The 22,326-nt window shown below is 44.9% G+C and overlaps 1 protein-coding gene across 1 annotated transcript; it reads left to right on the forward strand.

The window, feature by feature from the left end:
* Positions 1-612: 612 nt before the first annotated feature.
* Positions 613-20,650, forward strand: LOC134863623 (nuclear receptor ROR-alpha A-like). Its single transcript, XM_063882248.1, is given in 12 exon segments — positions 613-719; positions 9,956-10,041; positions 11,621-11,762; positions 12,423-12,691; positions 13,485-13,692; positions 15,127-15,248; positions 18,029-18,161; positions 18,251-18,358; positions 18,759-18,869; positions 18,997-19,109; positions 19,938-20,015; positions 20,017-20,650. Coding segments are annotated over 12 exon segments (1,488 nt in total). The 5' UTR covers positions 613-691; the 3' UTR covers positions 20,107-20,650.
* Positions 20,651-22,326: the final 1,676 nt, after the last annotated feature.

The following is a 22,326-nucleotide window of genomic DNA, read 5'->3' on the forward strand; positions in this document are numbered from 1 at the left end:
GAGGTGTTCCAGGCACGTCCAGCTGGGAAGAGACCGAGGGGTAGACCTAGGACCAGGTGGAGGGATTATATCTCTTCGCTGGCCTGGGAGCGTCTTGGAATCCCCCAGTCAGAGCTGGTTGACGTGGCCAGGGAAAGAGAAGTTTGGGGCTCTCTGCTGGAGCTGTTACCTCCGAGACCCTGACGGAAGAAGATGGATGGATGGATGGATGGATGGATGGATGGATGGATGGATGGATGGTCAATCCAATAGGGAAAAGTGTGTTTTGCAAAGAATAATCTAAAAATGTGTTAAAATGTTTTAAATAACTTTGGATAATATGTGAAAAATGATCCTGTCTTCTGCCTTTCCTTGGGGAAGGGGCTTGAGATAATGTGGGTGTTTTGCTTTATTGTGAAATAAACAGGAGACGTTTTTCCAAGAGTAGGAGCATTTTAAATGTAAAATAAAAAGAGTTAAATCCGTCAGATCTGTCTCCTCTCTTGGGATTGGCTGACAGACCTGCCAATCACAATGGGGCGGTGTGTTTTGGAGAGGGGCGGGGCTACCGATGATGCCAGTCACATGGATCCTCATGTGGTGCAGACAGCAGACGGGTATAACAGAGCTAACACACGCACACACCCCCCCCCCCCCCCCCCACACACACACACACACACACGCACACACCCAGTGAGACGGGATTATAGATATGTATTTTGTGATTTCTGCGATGAAAGGTAAGAATAAAAGCATCTGTTTTTATTTCAACGTGTGTGTTCGAAAGCTTGTGAGGCTTCACACACTGATGTCCTCATGTTTCTGTATTTATTATTTTAGTTTTTGCATGAAAAGCTGTGTCAAAGATGGGCTTCTGTAGAGAGGAGGCAACACTCGGTCTACTTTCAGTTTGATCTTTCGACGTTTTCATATTTCTACAGTAAAACGTGTGTGTGTGTGTGTGTGTGTGTGTTGAATTCAGGTGCAGCTGTGTGTGTGTGTGTGTGTGTGTGTGTGTGTGTGTGTTGAATTCAGGTGCAGCTGTGTGTGTGGGAGAACTGGGTTGAGTGTTTGGTAGTATTTTAGATCCTGTGTTTACCGGCAGTGGGAACAGGACACCTTCACTCATCGTGTAAAAACTATTTCAGGATCTGTCCGTCACCTCAGAGATGTGTGCAGGAACCTGAGAGGAGGAGGAGGAGGAGGAGGAGGAATGGGGACAGGGAGGAAGAGAGACAGGGAGGAAGAGGATGATTTAACATGTTTTATTGCGAAAGGAAGTTGGAGGTCAGGATGTAAACATGGAAACTAAAGAACCCAAGTTGACCCCCCCCCCCAGTCGCTGCACCTCACAACATATCTGATGATTTGTGGGGAAAAGGGTCAGCAAAATATAAAATGGCAAACAAAGCATGTGAAGTCAGACATGTGTAAAAAATATGAAATATAGGTCAAACTTTTGGGGAAAAAGTCTAAAATCGTTTTTTTAAATTTCATTAATGTTTGAAAAAGTTGGATCATATTTTTTAAAGAATGATGGAAAAAAAAATGATCTAAAAAACATATTCCAAAAATGTCCCAGTTTGGGATAAATAAAGTTCCTCTGATGAAGAAACTTGAATAAAATGTGAGAATATGAAAAAAAGAAATCTGAAAATAATGTCGAAAAATCGTTCTTAAAAAATTCCAGGAAATTGTTTCGATAAATCCCCCCAAAAAACGTGAAATGTGTCTGAAGAATTACATTTAAGAAAAGGTCTGAAAAATATGATTATTAATAACATAATGTGTGAACTATACCGGAGAACATGTCTTCATAATGTGAGTTTTAAAAAGTCCAGGAAAAATATGTGAAGAGTCAGAAAAAACAGAAATGTGTCGGATATATATTTTTAAAAACACCTGGAAAATTTAAGGATAAAATGTGAAAATAATTTCAAAACATTCATCACAAATACCAGGAAGCTATGATGGTAATAAAAGAATAAGAAGAATATTTATGTCCCTCAGGTGCAGAGTCATGCTGTGTCCGAAATCACTCACTACTCCCTACTCACTCATTCCCTACTCACTCATTCCCTACTCACTCATTCCCTACTCACTACTCACTCATTCCCTACTCACTACTCATTCCCTACTCACTACTCCCTACTCACTCATTCCCTACTCACTCATTCCCTACTCACTCATTCCCTACTCACTACTCACTCATTCCCTACTCACTCATTCCCTACTCACTATACAGTGAGTTCTATACAGTGAGTTCTATACAGTGAGTTGTATACAGTTCTATACAGTGAGTTCTATACAGTTCTATACAGTGAGTTATATACAGTTCTATACAGTGAGTTCTATACGGTGAGTTCTATACAGTGAGTTCTATACAGTTCTATACAGTGAGTTCTATACAGTGAGTTCTATACAGTGAGTTCTATACAGTTCTATACAGTGAGTTCTATACAGTGAGTTCTATACAGTGAGTTCTATACAGTTCTATACAGTGAGTTCTATACAGTGAGTTCTATACAGTGAGTTCTATACAGTGAGTTCTATACAGTTCTATACAGTGAGTTCTATACAGTGAGTTCTATACAGTGAGTCCTATACAGTGAGTTCTATACAGTGAGTTCTATACAGTGAGTTCTATACGGTGAGTTCTATACAGTGAGTTCTATACAGTTCTATACAGTGAGTTATATACAGTTCTATACAGTGAGTTCTATACAGTGAGTTCTATACAGTTCTATACAGTGAGTTCTATACAGTGAGTCCTATACAGTGAGTTCTATACAGTGAGTTCTATACAGTGAGTTCTATACAGTGAGTTCTATACGGTGAGTTCTATACGGTGAGTTCTATACAGTGAGTTCTATACAGTTCTATACAGTGAGTTATATACAGTTCTATACGGTGAGTTCTATACAGTGGACTATACAGTGAGTTCTATACAGTGGACTATACAGTGAGTTCTATACAGTGAGTTCTATACAGTGAGTTCTATACAGTGAGTTCTATACAGTTCTATACAGTGAGTTCTATACGGTGAGTTCTATACAGTGAGTTCTATACAGTGAGTTCTATACAGTGAGTTCTATACAGTTCTATACAGTGAGTTCTATACAGTGAGTTCTATACAGTTCTATACAGTGAGTTCTATACAGTGAGTTCTATACAGTTCTATACAGTGAGTTCTATACGGTGAGTTCTATACAGTGAGTTCTATACAGTGAGTTCTATACAGTGGACTATACAGTGAGTTCTATACAGTGAGTTCTATACAGTGAGTTCTATACAGTTCTATACAGTGAGTTCTATACAGTGAGTTCTATACAGTGAGTTCTATACAGTTCTATACGGTGAGTTCTATACAGTGAGTTCTATACAGTGAGTTCTATACAGTGAGTTCTATACAGTTCTATACAGTGAGTTCTATACAGTTCTATACAGTGAGTTCTATACAGTGAGTTCTATACAGTGAGTTCTATACAGTGAGTTCTATACAGTGAGTTCTATACAGTTCTATACAGTGAGTTCTATACAGTGAGTTCTATACAGTGAGTTCTATACAGTGAGTTCTATACATTGAGTTCTATACAGTGAGTTCTATACAGTTCTATACAGTGAGTTCTATACAGTGAGTTCTATACAGTGAGTTCTATACAGTTCTATACAGTGAGTTCTATACAGTGAGTCCTATACAGTGAGTTCTATACAGTGAGTTCTATACAGTGGGTTCTATACAGTTCTATACAGTGAGTTCTATACAGTGAGTCCTATACAGTGAGTTCTATACAGTGGGTTCTATACAGTTAGTTCTATACAGTGAGTTCTATACAGTGGGTTCTATACAGTGGGTTCTATACAGTGAGTTCTATACAGTGGGTTCTATACAGTTAGTTCTATACAGTGAGTTCTATACAGTGAGTTCTATACAGTGAGTTCTATACAGTTAGTTCTATACAGTGAGTTCTATACAGTGGGTTCTATACAGTGAGTTCTATACAGTGGGTTCTATACAGTTAGTTCTATACAGTGAGTTCTATACAGTGAGTTCTATACAGTGAGTTCTATACAGTGGGTTCTATACAGTGAGTTCTATACAGTGGGTTCTATACAGTGGACTCATGGGTTGAATGAGAGACGGTTTCGGACACTACTTCTCCTCGTCATTACTGTGGCAAAATGAAAACGAAAGGTTTTTCAAGATAGATGAATTACTTCTTGTGATGGATTCATATTATACCGAGCGTGTTTTCCTCAGACCAACACACAGAAAGTATCTGCTGCAACCTTCAGTTTGTACTCAAGACTGAATGCTGTCCTTTTCCCGCTGACTTTAAGTTATATACAGATGTTTGATCAGTTCCTCGCGCCGCACTGTAGGCCTGCGTTTTATTCCGTTCCTTTGCTTGTTTTCTATTCTCTTACTTGTACTGGAATCTGTTTGTAATGCGTCTCCTCCGTAAATCCAACCCCAACACGCGCGAAAAAACTGTCACGTGCGGACGCTGCTCCTCTCTCTCCGCCATGGTTCGTGCTTCGCGACTGCAATGCATGGTGGGATATATTGCTTGGTAGTGACCATCGGTTGCCCACTACATTTCACGGTGCATTGTGGGAAACACTATGAGTGCACTATATAGTGAGTAGGGAGTGATTTCGGACACACCGTTTCCTGCACTTGAATAGCCTGGCTCCGCCCTCTTACGTACTTCCGCTCAGTTCTCGTTTCCCTTCAGTACCAGGTCTGGGTTTTCGGTATATTCGTGAGTGGCTGAGAACGATGACGTTGAGGTCGTGCGCGAGTTTGAGTTGTAGTTCAGCGATGGGGCGGAGAGGGATGCGAGCGAAGCCATTCGGGCTGTTGTGGAAACCCTGCCGAATATCCAGAAGTTAAAGCCGGAGCAAAAACAATGTTTGAGTTTTGTTGGAGGCCGTGATGTTGTGGTCCCCCTCCCCACGGGGTTCGGGAAAAGTTTGATTTTCCAGCTCGCTCCGTTAGTGGTGAAGGAGCATACGTCCCGACCAAACGTTAGCGATTGGTTATGGCAGATCCAGAGTGGCACTGGGCAGATCCAATAGTCACACTTCAACAGAGTGTCCTTCAGGTAATGGGGATGGAGAGTGCCCAGACTGTCTGTACAAAGGAAATGTCTGAATGTCAGAGTCTGAAGGACCAGGCTAGCACTTGACTGCCCGCGGCTGGTCAATCCGAGCTGAGCGTCTTCTCGTTAATAAACCCTGAACTGAAGTTTGTGGTGAAGGTAGAGTGTGTGAGATTCCGTGTGTGTGTGTGTGTGTGTGTGTGTGTGTGTGTGTGTGTGTGTGTGTGTGTGTGTGTGTGTGTGTGTGTGTGTGTGTGTGTGTGTGTGTGTGTGTGTGTGTGTGTGTGTGTGTGTAGGGATGCATAAATGCGTGAAGGCATGCAGTGACATGTTTGCAGCGGTGTTTTTTGGAGCTTCAGTTTTTGTGATTGTTGTTATTTGTTGGTCTTTGTGTTCATGGCAGTGGAGTGTGTGTTTCCTCTCTGGCTCAGAGGGCTGAGTTCATTATGAATAAATCAGAGGACTTTTTCAGCTCGTTCTGGCCACTGGTTTCCCCAACATGAGATTTTGAAATAGCTCGATGTTAAAGGCTCAGTAAAACAGATGTATGTGTCACGCTGCTCGTTGACCTCCCAGCTGTGTTAGTCGCTGAACCACAAAATATATATTCTTAAAAGTCCTAAAAACGTTTAGGAAAAAATAGATTTTAAAAATTGAGAAATGCGTGAAGAATCTGTAAGATGTGCCAAAACAAATGTCAAAAAGATCTCATGGTTTTATTAAATCGTCTCTTCCCACAAACTGAGGCAAAACAAATGCTTTAATAACCTAAACCTCTACATGCACTTCACTAATGAAGTGAATACCTTTGGACATCCAAACACAGGGATGGGCATTTGTGACATCATAAATGTACTTTTCGGATATTGTCATAAAATTGTGTGACGTATTTCCAAACTTCATTAATTTAAACGGTTCAAAGCTGTATTCGCAAGACTTAGCTGTGTGTGTGTGTGTGTGTGTGTGTGTGTGTGTGTGTGTGTCAGCCTGTTATGTCACAGGATTAGAGCAGCTCACAGATTATTTAACTGTCCCCTGCTCCGTCTGAAACAGGACAGAAACGTTTGAAAGCGACTAAAGGAGAATCCGCCTGATTTCTTTGACTCTGTGCGCTGGTTTTGATTCCTGACCACAAAGTAAACAGAGCTGAGGGATAGAGGGGAGAGGGGATAAACACACCAGGCCAGACAGGAGGAGATTTATCAAAGAATGCCCCAAAATGTTATGAGACAGCCGAACGCAAATGTAAAAAATGTCTGAATAAAATAGTTGAATGTTGGCCTTTTAAAGGTTCAACGGTTCAACGGCTTTATTTGATTGGACAGCAGATACAACGTTCATGTTGGCAATGAAAGTCTTATATCCCAGGCTCCTCCAACAGCTCAACATACACAGTGCAGACAAGACAAATAATAACTGAAATGTATTATGTTGAGAAAAGGTGTGATAATTATGCGACACGTCTAAAATAAATATTTCACTGAAAAATATGTTTTAAAAAGTCTGAATCATGTGTTGAAAAGTCAGAATAAAATATACAAAAGAAAAAGGAAAATGTTGGAATAATGCAAAACAGATGCCCCTAAAAAATGTAGGGAAGAACTTCACATGAAATAACATGGCAGACAACTCCCTGCTCCTAGCCTCTCTGGACACACTCACACTGTTCTGGTTTAGTATTTCACCGCATCGTTTGTACATTTTTATTCCTTTTCACTTTCAGTTGTAATTATTTGTTATTTGTTCTGCTTTTTGTTTTCTTTTTTATTTCGCTGCTGCAACGAAAACATTTCCCAGTTTGGGATAAATAAAGTATTTTGGATTCTGATTGAAGACAGATGTACAATCCAAAGAATAAACCATTTGTGACAAATAAGCACAGATGTCAAAAGAAAAACATCTGGAGAATCCCCTGTTTTCTAAAGGTGGAGCTGAAGACTCTTCAGACCTTGACTCATTTCAGAGACCCTCCCCCCGCTCCCCCTTTCATCGTCTTTCTGAGAAACCTTATTATCCGTAGAGCTCCACATCATTTACCCACCAGGGATTTGTTTTGCTCGGCAGTGAGGAGTAAACACCGTGAACCGGCGGTGGCTCCTGATCATCCGACGGCTCGTTAGCCTTCATGTAGCGCTGCGATGCTAATTACACATCATCAGTACAGGGGTGTGTGTTGCTGCTAATTACACATTATATAGTGGTGTGTGTGTACGGAAACAGCGTCCGCAGGGAACTCTGAGAGGTTCATATGGAGATCTGAGTTTCCTTCATTTGGTTGCGCAATAAGTCTGAAAAAGGATTCTTTTTAAAGTCCAGGAAATATAGAATGTGTCAGATTTAAACCCAAAGCATGTAAGAATAATACATTTAAACATGGGTTACAAATACAAGGAAAAACATGATCATAGTAATATGTGAGAAATGTCCCGAAAATATGCAAAAGGCGGCTGAAAGATATCCTTTAAAAAGTCCAGGATAAAAAATGAGAGATTAGTCAGGTATGTGACGGAGAACATTTCAAGAGGTCCAAAATAATATGTACAGCATGTCCAAACAGGACAGATATGGAACAATGTGATGAAACCAAAAAACTGTAAGAAGAATTGATTTGTATTTATGTGAAAATGACCAAAAACAAATCTTGTGTTCCTGCAATGGCACAAGGACTCTATCCTCTATTATAGGCCGGGGCCAGTTATGAAATGAGAGGGGCTGCTGGGTTAGGGAAATGGGACCCGAGTGCAGTGTGAGTGAAGGAGGAAGGTATGGGTCCAAACAAAAGGTTAGCTTTATTCAAATTAAAGCTGTACTTTCAAACAAAGAAAAACCTAACCTACACTAACCAGGAGACACAGGGACACCAGGAACAGGCAGGTAACACGGACATGACCAGGTGGGAAACGATGATAACCGAACAACAGACAAAAACAGGGAAACAGGGACTAAATACACAAGGGTAATCACAAGACAAGACACAGCTGGAGAGGGGAGGAGAAACACAGGGGCAACAGGTGAACACCATGACACAATCAGGCACAGGAGGGAAACGCAGACAGGAAGTGAAGCTTAACGAGTGACACAAGAGGGGACAACCTTTCAAAATAAAGCAGGAAACAGACACAAAGCAAGGATCATGACGGGGGCACAATAACCTCGCGTTCAAAAAGACAAAGGCTGTATAAAGTAATAAGGTATAATAAACCTAAAATACAGACATTGTATTTTTTCTGTTTCAGTCATAAGTTGCTTGGTTTCAGTGGTTATTGTTTTTATTTACAGGACTTTGGGAACACACAGTCTGAATATATGGTTCAGTTCAGTCTCTGCTGTACATCCGGGTCCTCTCTCCAGAGGGTTCTGTTCTTTCTCAGAAACGATATCCTGTGCTTTCTGTGATTTTTACTCTCTCAAAGTCGAGCTTTGAGTCCGACCTGAAGTCAAAAGAGACGTCCCTCAGACTTGGTGTCCTGCAGTTCCAGTGAAACGCTTCATGGCTTTAATACTTTTTTATTCCATAGACTTGCATCAACGCGCGAGAATACGTCACTGTTCCTGATGAGACGTACAGAAGGTCTCTCAGTTCCCAACGCAGTTTTGACACTGTTGATCCCAGTCTCCTCTTTAAACTGGGTTTGATTAAGATACAGACGTTCAGGTTTTATAAAAAACAAATGTAAAGGACCTCGCGTTGTCTTTTGAGAGCAGAAGCTGGATTAGATCTTAAATGAACATTACTGATCATGTTTGTGAAGCAATGGAAGATGCATCCGGCTTCTTCTGCATCACTGTGTGTGTGTGTGTGTGTGTGTGTGTGTGTGTGTGTGTGTGTGTGTGTGTGTGTGTGTGTGTGTGTGTGTGTGTGTGTGTGTGTGTGTGTGTGTGTGTGTGTGTGTGTGTGTGTGTGTGTGTGTGTGTGTGTGTGTGTGTTTTGGCATGGTGTAAAAATATCCTCTGCTCACATCGGCTCTGATTTCAGACGCTGGCTTCTTTGATGAATTCAGATGGGATTAACTCAGAGAGATAATTACTGTGTGTGTGTGTGTGTGTGTGTGTGTGTGTGTGTGTGTGTGTGTGTGTGTGTGTGTGTGTGTGTGTGTGTGTGTGTGTGTGTGTGTGTGTGTGTGTGTGTGTGTGTGTGTGTGTGTGATATGTCCGTCTGTTTATCATCAGCCTGCTTCATTTAAATAAACTTCATTGACATATTTGACATGCTAACGCACAAATCAGACATGTATTCTACACACTCATACATGATGCGGAGGATACCGTGATTTAAAAGTAATACAAATAAAGTTAAAGGCAGTTTTCAGACAGACATGTTGTTACATGTTCAAGGTAATGAATAAAACAGATCTGATCCAGGAGCAGTGTGTCCTTATATAACTCCCCTCTGCTGAATATATCCTCTCTGAGCTGTCAGTCTGCTGAAGGAACATCACTTACCTGAGTAATTAGGCCTTAAAGACCACCTTCTCCCTGCTCCATTTCCAGTCCTCCCTCATGTTTGTAATGGTTCTTGATAAAATACAAAACAAACTGACGTGCGTTATGTGAATTGATCAAGTGGCAGACGTCAGTGTTGAGCTTTTAAAAAAACAGAGCTGAGTTTCGTCTTCTGGGGTTTCTTCCACAGACCCGTTTACTCGTTTCTCTCACACGATCTGGCAACCCTGAGCAGTGTTTGTCTTCTTTATTTCTTCGGTTTTATCCACCACGTCTGAGTCTTATGTCCTGTGTGAGAGGGGATAGTGGGTTGTGTTGTAATATGATGACTTTTTAATGACGTCAAACTGAATGCATGTAAATGAACCTGTGGGGGTGCAGCTGCTGCCAGATGTGTGACTCCCTTTATCTCCTCTGTGTGTCTGCAGCTCAGATCGAAATCATCCCCTGTAAGATCTGTGGGGACAAATCCTCGGGGATCCACTATGGGGTCATCACCTGTGAGGGGTGCAAGGTAAGTCCCGCCCCTTCCTCTTCATCACTTCCTGTAAAACCCCTCACACAATTCCGGTTATCCTCCTCCTCCCCCTCCACCTCCTTCCCCTCCGACCGGAGGCTCATTAGCAGAATCAGGGAAACACGTTCAGTTTGCATCTGGCTTAGGAAACCTTTCCCCGAACAAAAAGCGTGAGAAGCTGCTGTCGACACCTGGAGGCTCCTTTCACAGCCAGTGAGTTCAGCAGTGTGACAAAACAGAGAGGATGATGGGAGGAGCGCTTGTTAGGGGAGCACAGAAACATGAGTCCAAAAAATAATAATTCTAATGTCTTAATGAGACGTCTACAGCACGGTCACATGACTTCACGTCACCACCGCTAAGCTAAAGGCGGCTAACGTTGGGCTATAAAGGAACTACAGCACAGTCACATGACTTCACGTCACCACCGCTAAGCTAAAGGAGGCTAATGTTGGGCTATAGAGGAACTACAGCACGGTCACATGACTTCACGTCACCACCGCTAAGCTAAAGGAGGCTAATGTTGGGCTATAAAGGAACTACAGCACGGTCACATGACTTCACGTCACCACCGCTAAGCTAAAGGCGGCTAAGGTTGGGCTATAAAGGAACTACAGCACGGTCACATGACTTCACGTCACCACCGCTAAGCTAAAGGAGGCTAATGTTGGGCTATAAAGAAACTACAGCACGGTCACATGACTTCACGTCACCACCGCTAAGCTAAAGGCGGCTAACGTTGGGCTATAAAGGAACTACAGCACGGTCACATGACTTCACGTCACCACCGCTAAGCTAAAGGCGGCTAACGTTGGGCTATAAAGGAACTACAGCACGGTCACATGACTTCACCTCACCACCGCTAAGCTAAAGGAGGCTAATGTTGGGCTATAAAGGAACTACAGCACGGTCACATGACTTCACGTCACCACCGCTAAGCTAAAGGCGGCTAATGTTGGGCTATAAAGGAACTACAGCACGGTCACATGACTTCACGTCTCCACCGCTAAGCTAAAGGAGGCTAATGTTGGGCTATAAAGGAACTACAGCACGGTCACATGACTTCACGTCTCCACCGCTAAGCTAAAGGAGGCTAATGTTGGGCTATAAAGGAACTACAGCACGGTCACATGACTTCACCTCACCACCGCTAAGCTAAAGGAGGCTAATGTTGGGCTATAAAGGAACTACAGCACGGTCACATGACTTCACGTCACCACCGCTAAGCTAAAGGCGGCTAACGTTGGGCTATAAAGGAACTACAGCACGGTCACATGACTTCACGTCTCCACCGCTAAGCTAAAGGAGGCTAATGTTGGCCGTGATGACGTTTACTCGTCTCTTTTAGACTCTAGTTAGCAGTAGCCGGTTTTAAATCCTCCAGTGAGATATTTACTGACGTATTTAATGTCCTAGAACAAAACCTTAACCACAGAATGTATTTCAGGCTCACAACCAAAAACACATTCAGAAAACCATTGAACTCCAGACCAGGCAACAGGAAGTGATGACATTTTGACTCATCTCCAGGTTTTAGGACTCATTCCTTTACTTACATATCTCCCCCCTCCCTCAGGGTTTCTTCAGACGCAGTCAGCAGAGTAGCGCCTCCTACTCGTGTCCGCGTCAGAAGAACTGTCTGATCGACCGAACGAGCCGAAACCGCTGCCAACACTGCCGTCTGCAGAAGTGTCTTACTGTGGGCATGTCCAGAGATGGTGAGACACACACACACACACACACACACACACACACACACACACACACACACACACACACACACACACACACACACACACACACACACACACACAGCTGCAGAAACATCTGGCGATCAGCATCCTGCAGGATGTTACCCAGCCGAGCAGAACTGTTGTGTTCCTGCTTTGACCAGTCTCAGGGTGTGCAAATCAAGAGGGACCAAGAGGAGTCCAAAGAGTGTCCTTTCTTTTGGGGTCAAAACTATGGCTTAATGGTGGTAGAGCTAGCAGTTTGGAGATCCTCTGACCCCTTAACTGGAAAGCTCTCTGTCATGTCTCTTTTTTTGTGAAATGTAACTCCCCTTCGTGCCTAGATCATGAACAAAATGTTAATTAGGGATCCTACTTACTTTAAGAGCTTTGACAAAAAATGAAAGAGAAGTAACAGCTTGACTTTTCTGGCCAAATCAAACCTAAAGGCAGGCTTCATTTGGACTGGGAGCCCTGCTTTTGGGCAGAAACCAGTAATGGCAAAGGGAACTGTCAGAATATGTTGGAGTGTGCCGGGACGTAAACCTCCTCTGGGCTGGCCTCTGGAGTTGTTTGTTTTCTAAGATATAATGTAGCATGCATCTTTAGACCCTGACTCCAAGCATTCAACACCCTCCTCCCCCCCAGCTGTGAAGTTCGGCCGCATGTCTAAGAAGCAGCGGGACAGTCTGTACGCCGAGGTTCAGAAGCACCGCCTGCAGCAGCAGCAGCAGCAGCAGCAGCAGCAGGCCCCCCCCCTGCTCCTGACCCTCCCCAGCACCCCGAGCCCAGGGGAGGCCGAGCCGCTGTCCCCCCTCTACAGCCCCTCTGGCGCCGGCCTCACCGAGCTGCAGGACGAAGCTGGAGGGGGATACATTGAGCAAAACTCCCCCGAAGGAGGATCAGTGTCGTCAAAGGTGGGTGGTCTTTACTCTGTACCCTGAGCAGTCATTGAGAGGCTCCAGTGTGAGGTGGGGTCATAAATCTGGTTCTGGATGCGGAATTGGAGGCGGGTCCTGTTCATCCCTGATGAAAAGGTCCTCAGTGGCTTTTAACAACAACAAAAAATCCTCAACTTCGGGGGTCTTTCTCATCAATTGGGCCGATAACGAACTAGCACTTTTAACCCCGTCTCCCATCATCTAACCCCGCCTCCCATCATCTAACCCCGCCTCCCATCATCTAATCCCATCATCTAACCCCGCCTCTCACCTTTAACCCCGCCTCCCATCATCTAACCCCGCCTCCATCATCTAACCCCGCCTCCCATCATCTAACCCCGTCTCCCATCATCTAACCCCGCCTCCCATCATCTAACCCCGCCTCCCATCATCTAATCCCATCATCTAACCCCGCCTCTCACCTTTAACCCCGCCTCCCATCATCTAACCCCGCCTCTCACCTTTAACCCCGCCTCCCAACATTTAACCCCGAAATGAAGAGAGAGCGGAAATAATTCTGGATACTTTTTTGGATCTTTTAGCGCATTTAACAACTTTAGTAGATGACATTTTTTTTATTTACAGACGTCTGTTTTTAATATCAGTCAATGGCTCACCAGATGTAAGTGATCAGCGGTCAATGGTTAGGGCTGCTCTTTTTGCCTTCACAGATTATTTATTTTAGCTTTTTCTATTTGTATGAACATGTCTGATTTCTGACATGGATTACAATAGTTCACATGACCTGTAAGAGTCTCCTCCACAACAGGCAGACTCAGGAGGAGGAGGAGGAGGAGGAGGAGGAGGAGAGGCTCGGGGTTTCTACCTGGACATCCAGCCGTCCCCGGACCAGTCAGGCCTCGACATTAACGGCATCAAACCGGAGCCGCTGAGCGACCTCAGCTCTAGCAGCGGCCTCCTCCCGTACTGCTCCCTCAGCGACGGAGGCGCCCCCCCCCTCTCCCTGGCTGACCTGGGTGAGAGGTTCCTGCCTTACTTTACACTCCTCATTCAAAAGAAGTTTGCTCAATAAATTCCACATTCATAGGGAGGAATAGCTGGCAGCGAGGGTCTGACACGAGGATGCTTTTGTGATGCATTGTGGGTAATGTAGGCTCCATTGGACTGCAGCTGTTCCTGTTTCAGAGCTAAAGGGATTCAGAAGTTCAGGATGAATTCCCTAGAGGATTATATTTCACTGAAGAACTTATTCATGATATCAAATATCAATAAAAATACTGTTGCTTTACATGTGCTCTAAATGTATGGACATCATGTTAATAAACAAGCTACATTTTTATGGAGCTTTCAAACTTACCCGGCAACAGAACATTCCCAGCCTTTTCATTGGATCTTCAAACTCAGTCCCTTTTAGATGTCCCTGTAATTTCAAAGAGTTTTGGTTCCTTTTAGAGCCTCGTCCGTCATGTCAGCACGACGCTCCTTTGGATTGGAATAATCTTCCTCTCGAGGAAATATCCTTCAATAAATTCTCACATATCACTTTTTTTTATCATTACGAGTTCCCCAAACTTTACAGAGAACATAAGAAAACCAACGCTCACCGAAAAGAAAACCACCGTCAAAATGTACCCTGTCTTCTTCTTCTTTACAATAAAAAGTCCTGAAAACATTCGAAGAACAAAAAGCACCGACAGCAACTCCTCGTTTCCTCACATCTGTCTCGTTTCCTTTCCTTTCTTCTCTCCAAGCACTACTTCTTTCAAATACGTCTCCTCTCCTCTTTCCTTATCTCCTCTTCTCTTTTGGTTCCCTCCTTGTTCCCTCCATGTCCTCTTCCCCATATCCTATTCTCTTCTACTCTTTGTTTCCTCTCATTCTGTCTTGTTTCCTTTTCTCTACGCTCTCTCTTCTTTCAAATCCTTCTTCCTCCTCTCCTGTCTTTCCTTACCTCCTCCTCTAGTTTGCTTGCCTCCTTGTTTCCCTCCATGTCTCCTACACCATCTGTCCTCTTCTTCATCTACTACTCTCCTCGTTTCCTCACATCCGCCTTGTTTCCTTTCCTTTCCGTTGTCTAAGCCCTCTCTTCTTTCAAATCCTTCTTCCTCCTCTCCTCTCAACTCCTTTTTTCGGAAGAGCCCGATCCAAAACAAACACAATAAGATGAAACCCAGAATAAAACGCTCCTGTGGATTCTCGTGGAGCCCAGAGATAAGTGATGATGAGGTAGAGGAAGAGTTGCAGGAATAAAACGCACACAGATATAAAGTAGAGGAGGTTCAAAATAGCATCTTCAGACCTCGTTAAAACCCCTGTTCAATTAGCCGCCTGTTAATGAGAGCCGGGTGGGAATTACCCCCCCTCCCCTCCAGGAGCTGCATGCTGTACCCCCAGAGAGGCTGAACCTCGTCACGTGTCCTCCTCTCGCTCACGGTGGGCTCTGATTGCAGATCAGCTGGCTCAGGTGACCTCCAAGTCTCACCTGGAGACGTGTCAGTACCTGAGGGAGGAGCTGCAGGCCATGAGCTGGGACACGTTCCCGCAGGAGGAGGTGCAGAGCTACCAGAGCAAGGTGCCTTCACAGTCTCCTCCCAGTGTCTTTATCCCATTCCTTGCTTCCTCTCCTGTGGTGTCCTCTCCTCTTGCTTCCTCTCCTGTTGTTTCCTGTCCTCTCCTCTTGCTTCCTCTCCTGTTGTGTCCTCTCCTCTTGCTTCCTCTCCTGTTGTTTCCTTTCCTCTCCTCTTGCTTCCTCTCCTGTTGTGTCCTCTCCTCTTGCTTCCTCTCCTGTTGTTTCCTGTCCTCTCCTCTTGCTTCCTTTCCTGTTGTTTCCTGTCCTCTCCTCTTGCTTCCTCTCCTGTTGTTTCCTGTCCTTTCCTCTTGCTTCCTCTCCTGTTGTTTCCTGTCCTCTCCTCTTGCTTCCTCTCCTGTTGTTTCCTGTCCTTTCCTCTTGCTTCCTTTCCTGTTGTTTCCTGTCCTCTCCTCTTGCTTCCTCTCCTGTTGTTTCCTGTCCTTTCCTCTTGCTTCCTCTCCTGTGGTGTCCTCTCCTCTTGCTTCCTCTCCTGTGGTGTCCTCTCCTCTTGCTTCCTCTCCTGTTGTTTCCTTTCCTCTCCTCTTGCTTCCTCTCCTGTTGTGTCCTCTCCTCTTGCTTCCTTTCCTGTTGTTTCCTGTCCTTTCCTCTTGCTTCCTCTCCTGTGGTGTCCTCTCCTCTTGCTTCCTCTCCTGTTGTGTCCTCTCCTCTTTCTTCCTCTCCTGTTGTTTCCTTTCCTCTCCTCTTGCTTCCTTTCCTGTTGTTTCCTGTCCTCTCCTCTTGCTTCCTCTCCTGTTGTTTCCTGTCCTCTCCTCTTGCTTCCTTTCCTGTTGTTTCCTGTCCTCTCCTCTTGCTTCCTCTCCTGTTGTTTCCTGTCCTTTCCTCTTGCTTCCTCTCCTGTTGTTTCCTGTCCTCTCCTCTTGCTTCCTCTCCTGTTGTTTCCTGTCCTTTCCTCTTGCTTCCTTTCCTGTTGTTTCCTGTCCTCTCCTCTTGCTTCCTCTCCTGTTGTTTCCTGTCCTTTCCTCTTGCTTCCTCTCCTGTGGTGTCCTCTCCTCTTGCTTCCTCTCCTGTGGTGTCCTCTCCTCTTGCTTCCTCTCCTGTTGTTTCCTTTCCTCTCCTCTTGCTTCCTCTCCTGTTGTGTCCTCTCCTCTTGCTTCCTTTCCTGTTGTTTCCTGTCCTTTCCTCTTGCTTCCTCTCCTGTGGTGTCCTCTCCTCTTGCTTCCTCTCCTGTGGTGTCCTCTCCTCTTGCTTCCTCTCCTGTTGTTTCCTTTCCTCTCCTCTTGCTTCCTCTCCTGTTGTGTCCTCTCCTCTCCTGTTGTTTCCTGTCCTTTCCTCTTGCTTCCTCTCCTGTGGTGTCCTCTCCTCTTGCTTCCTCTCCTGTTGTGTCCTCTCCTCTTGCTTCCTCTCCTGTTGTTTCCTGTCCTCTCCTCTTGCTTCCTCTCCTGTTGTGTCCTCTCCTCTTGCTTCCTCTCCTGTTGTTTCCTGTCCTCTCCTCTTGCTTCCTTTCCTGTAGTTTCCTGTCCTCTCCTCTTGCTTCCTCTCCTGTGGTGTCCTCTCCTCTCGCTTCCTCTCCTGTTGTTTCCTGTCCTCTCCTCTTGCTTCCTCTCCTGTTGTTTCCTGTCCTCTCCTCTTGCTTCCTCTCCTGTTGTTTCCTGTCCTCTCCTCTTGCTTCCTCTCCTGTTGTGTCCTCTCCTCTTGCTTCCTCTCCTGTTGTTTCCTGTCCTCTCCTCTTGCTTCCTCTCCTGTTGTTTCCTGTCCTCTCCTCTTGCTTCCTCTCCTGTTGTTTCCTGTCCTCTCCTCTTGCTTCCTCTCCTGTTGTTTCCTGTCCTCTCCTCTTGCTTCCTCTCCTGTGGTGTCCTCTCCTCTCGCTTCCTCTCCTGTTGTTTCCTGTCCTCTCCTCTTGCTTCCTCTCCTGTTGTTTCCTGTCCTCTCCTCTTGCTTCCTCTCCTGTTGTTTCCTGTCCTCTCCTCTTGCTTCCTCTCCTGTGGTGTCCTCTCCTCTCGCTTCCTCTCCTGTTGTTTCCTGTCCTCTCCTCTTGCTTCCTCTCCTGTTGTTTCCTGTCCTCTCCTCTTGCTTCCTCTCCTGTTGTTTCCTGTCCTCTCCTCTTGCTTCCTCTCCTGTTGTGTCCTCTCCTCTTGCTTCCTCTCCTGTTGTTTCCTGTCCTCTCCTCTTGCTTCCTCTCCTGTTGTGTCCTCTCCTCTTGCTTCCTCTCCTGTTGTTTCCTGTCCTCTCCTCTTGCTTCCTCTCCTGTTGTTTCCTGTCCTCTCCTCTTGCTTCCTCTCCTCTCCTTTCTTGGTTGATTGTTTTCTCTTCTTCTCCTCTTTCTTTATCTCCTCATCCATCTTGTTTCCCTCCATGTCCTATTCTCTTCTACTCTCCTTGTTTCCTCTCATTCTGTCTTGTTTCCTTTCCTTTGTTTTCTATAAGCCTCTCTCTTCTAAATCCTTCCCATGTTACACCGTCGGTCCCCTTCTTCTCTACTACTCTACTATTCTTCCTCCTCTTTCTCTCTCCGCTCTTTCCTTATCACCTTCTCCTTGTTTCCCTCCATAATACACCGTCTCTTCTTTCAAATCCTTCTTCCTCCTCTTTCTCTTTTCCTCTTTCCTTGTCTCCTCTCCGCTCTTTCCTTATCTCCTGTCCTCTTTTGTTTCCATGTCTACTACACCGTCTTGTGTCCTCTTCCCCTCATCTTCTTCTCTACTACCTTCCTCGTTCCCTCTCTCCTCATACCCCCTCTTGCCTTCCTTCCTCTCTTCCCTCTCTCCTTGTTTCCTTTCCTCTTCTGGTCTATCATCTGTTTTGAACGCCTCTCTGTGTCTCAGCCACGGGAGGAGATGTGGCAGCTGTGCGCCGTAAAGATCACGGAGGCAATCCAGTACGTGGTGGAGTTCGCCAAGCGCATCGACGGCTTCATGGAGCTCTGTCAGAACGACCAGATCGTGCTGCTGAAAGCTGGTGAGAGGCTGCCGCGCTACAACATCAAGGTGAAAGAGCACGGCTGGATTCCTTCCTTCATCCTCCCTGCCTCCTTGCCTCCTCTGCAGGCTCTCTGGAGGTGGTGCTGGTGCGGATGTGTCGCCTCTTTGACTCGCAGAACAACAGCGTCTTCTTCGACGGGAAGTTCGCAGGTCCGGACGTCTTCAGAGCTTTAGGTGACAGGAAGTACTTCCTAACGTTGAGTCTGTTAAAACTACAGATGAGTGATCAATCACGACATCAAAAAGACATGGGATATCCATAAAACTCGCTATTTCCCCGTCTGTGTGTGTGTGAAAGTCTCTGAGGTTCATTACGCTGGGTTCTTAGCTTCTGCCCCATTAAAATATAGATTTGTTAAAAGTCCCGAAAATCTTTTACAAGAATAAGTTTAAAAAAAAGCCGATTAAAATTCATATTTCTGGATATAAATACATTCAAACACTGGGAAATATTTCAATGTTTTTCATCAAAATGTACGAAATATTTTTAAACGTTATTAATTTAAACTGTTCAAAGCTGTATTCCCCAGACTTAGCAGTGTGTGTGTGTGTGTGTGTGTGTGTGTGTATGCAGGTTGTGATGACTTGATATCCTCAGTGTTTGACTTCGCTAAGAGCATGTGCTCGCTGCATCTGTCTGAGGACGAGCTCGCTCTCTTCTCAGCCTTCATCCTGCTCTCTGCAGGTGAGGACACACATACACACACACACACACACACACGCACACGCACACACACACCACTCACCTGCAGCTCTTATGAGGGTTCAAAGGGTGTGTGTGTGTGTGTGTGTGTGTGTGTGTGTGTGTGCAGACCGCTCGTGGCTGCAGGACAAGCTGCAGGTGGAGAAGCTGCAGCAGAAGACGGAGCTCGCCCTGAAACACGTGCTGCAGAAAAACCAGAGGGAGGACGGAGCCCTGAGCAAGGTACACACACACACACACACACACACACACACACACACACACACACACACACACACACACACACACACACACACACACACACACACACACACACACACACACACACACACACACAGCAGTGATGATCAGACTGTATGGTGGAAGTGGAATATTAAAGACATGAAGGGTTTGAAATGAGCTCACAACGCCCCCCTGTGGAGAGACAGTGAACTGCAGCTCCTACATTTCCCTTCAGATATTCATGAGGAACCTTTACCTGAGAGGACCCTCCTTAACAACTAACTCTCATATTATCATCCCCTCTTGTCTAATCTCTCCTTGTTTCCTATCTTCTACTTGCTCCATATCTTGTCTTCACTACTTTTCTCTTCTCCTCTCCTTACTTGATTCCTCTCTTCTTCTTTCTTATCCTTACCACACCTCCTCTCCTTGTTTCCTCCTTTCTTATCTCTTCTCTTGTTTCCTCTCCTCTCATTATTTATCTCCTCTCCTATTCTTTCTTTTCCTTGTCACATCTTCTCTTCCTTTCTCATCTTGACTCCTCTCTCATTTGTTCTCTTCTTCCTTCATCTTCTTTTCTCCTCTTGTTTCTTTTGCCTTCTCTTCTTTCCTCTCCTTCCTGCTCTCGTTTCTTCACGCTCTTGTGTCCTCTCCTTGTCTCCTTTCTCCTTTCTTATCTTTTCTCTTTGTATCCTCTCCTCCCTGTTCCTCTCCTTACTTCCTCTCTTCTTCTTTCTTCTCTTCGTCACACCTTCTCTTCCGTCCTCATGTTGACGCCTCTCTTGTTTCTCCACCCTCTTGTCTCCTCTCCTGGTCTCCTCTCCTCAGCTCAGATGCAAGGTGTCAGCGTTGCGTTCGCTGTGCGGTCGTCACTCGGAGAACCTTTCGGCGTTCAGAGCCGTTTACCCCTGACACCGTGCGGACTCACTTCCCCCCACTGTACCGGGAACTGTTCGGAGCCGACATGGAGCTCAACTTGCATCCCAGCGACCACTGAGACAGGGAGGAGACAAGGGAGGAAACCAGGAGGGAATGTTCTGCTCAAACAACTCGACTTTTCTCTCTCTTTTGTTTATAGTTTCTGCCGTGATGTCACCGGAGCGTTACTGAAAGCTGAAATATGTTCTACTGGACGCACCGCTCTTTGTCGTTGTTCCCTCCTCCCTGGATCTGGACTCTCCTCAGACATTGAAAGACTCCTTCAGTGTGGCCACTGCTTCTGTTCGTCCGACACCACGTCACCTCTTTTTTATCCTCACGTCTGAGCATCTCAACCGTGTCACAGAAAACACTTCTACATCTCGTCGAGCGGCAGTTTGTCCTCGGAGCTCATCAGGGTTTTTGTAAAAGGTTCCTGTTTCTAACTCTCAACGGTGGTTTGTCTTTTATACGTCCTTAAGGCTGCACTATTATTTATGAAACCGTTTTAGACACATTTCTCAAAAGTCAAACTTACAGATTTGCTGTCTTTGGAAACTCTTCCAGCACTATATTTAAAAAAAGTTGTAAAGTAAATAAAGAGTTACTGCATCAACGTTTAAGAGCCAGGTTAGTACCTTTATCTCTCAAAAATATGTACATTTAGAAAAAATGCCAATTACAATACGAAGTGTGTTTCCCAAAGAAAGACACTATTCCTGAAAGCATCCTCTCTCTCTAAGAACCGTATTGGGATGTGTGTGTCTTTTAACCAGTAAAGTGTTTAGATTTTGGGGATTTTCTAAATGATGTCTGCTGCATATCGTCTGTTTTCCTCACTTGATGTCAGTGAACGCATCACTCAGGTTAATGCAGATTGAGAAAATGTAACATGTGTGTCTCAGGCAGGATTACTGATTGGCATTAGCATGTCATTAGCATACGGTGCCAACCCGATTCTGAAGAGGGACCCACGTAGGAGGACAATATTCATTTGTATTATTGTTGTTGTTGTGATGTTTCAGGAACAATGACTAGTAGTGGAGATATAGGGGGAAATGCCTGTCATCCGGGAGTCGAAGCAGCAGAAATGAACTGATTCTAAACAACAACAACAACAACAACAACAACAGCAACCAAAGTAAATAAGCACATGTTGAGAAACTACGAGCACAATCACAGCGGAGAGATCTACAGACACCGAGCTCCTGCAGGGAGAGGAGACATTCAGACACATTGTGATTTACTCTGGAGTCTTCAGCACTGACCGCTGAGGCTCATGGGTAGTGTAGTCCTGGAAGTAATGTGTTCAGAAACTGACCAGTAGCAGCAGCAGCCCTACTGACGGCACGTCTTCTAAGACAGAGATTAAACTGGGCTACAGAAACTTGTGATTTTGAGTCTTTGCACAGACCAGCAGACAGCATCACCTCACAGACACAGAGCAGCGCATTCATTCTAGTGTAGCAGTTAGCATGTAGCCCCACCTGCTGGCCTGACAGGGAGCTGCAGCAGTTACAGGTTTAATGACATTACTGTGAGAAAATGTAAACCAGCGTCTAATACTGTCCTTTGAAATCCCCATTAAATATTACTCTGCCAACAAAAGCAACTAAAAGCATCTGAACTGAAGCAATAAGTGGACATTTTGACCGTCTTATTAATGTTCATCTTGCAGCTAAGACGAACATAATCTGAAATGAAACATTAAAGTCATAGTCTGCATTTCTCTGAGGATTTTAAGCATTCGTATTTTGAGTTTTCCCAAGAAAGTTCATGTGCAAATAAACCAAATATCTGTGGGTGTCTGACTTCCTGTCTGTGGACCATAGGTTTAAAACACTTGCAAATGTGAGGGTTTCAATATGCAATATGGACAATGCTTTACAGAAAGGAAACTATGCAGGGTGACGTATTCAATTGGGGGATGTGTGTGTGTGTGTGTGTGTGTGTGTGTGTGTGTGTGTGTGTGTGTGTGTGTGTGTGTGTGTGTGTGTGTGTGTGTGTGTGTGTGTGTGTGTGTGTGTGTGTGTGTGTGTGTGTGTGTGTGTGTGTGTGTGTGTGTGTGTGTGTGTGTGTGTGTGTGTGTGTGTGTGTGTGTGTGTGTGTGTGTGTGTGTGTGTGTGTGTGTGTGTGTGTGTGTGAACTTTAGCCATACCTGAATGTCAAGCAATAATGTAATTTAATGTAATTGTGTATAGTTTGAAAACAGGGTGACGATACAGATCCTAATTTACGAGCTTTAAATTGGAGGCTTTCTTTGTATATTTGGTCCCGTTCTGTGATTTTGTACACTGAT

Source organism: Eleginops maclovinus, chromosome 4 (genome assembly GCF_036324505.1).
Source record: "Eleginops maclovinus isolate JMC-PN-2008 ecotype Puerto Natales chromosome 4, JC_Emac_rtc_rv5, whole genome shotgun sequence".
In the NCBI taxonomy this organism is placed as follows: Eukaryota; Metazoa; Chordata; class Actinopteri; order Perciformes; family Eleginopidae; genus Eleginops; species Eleginops maclovinus.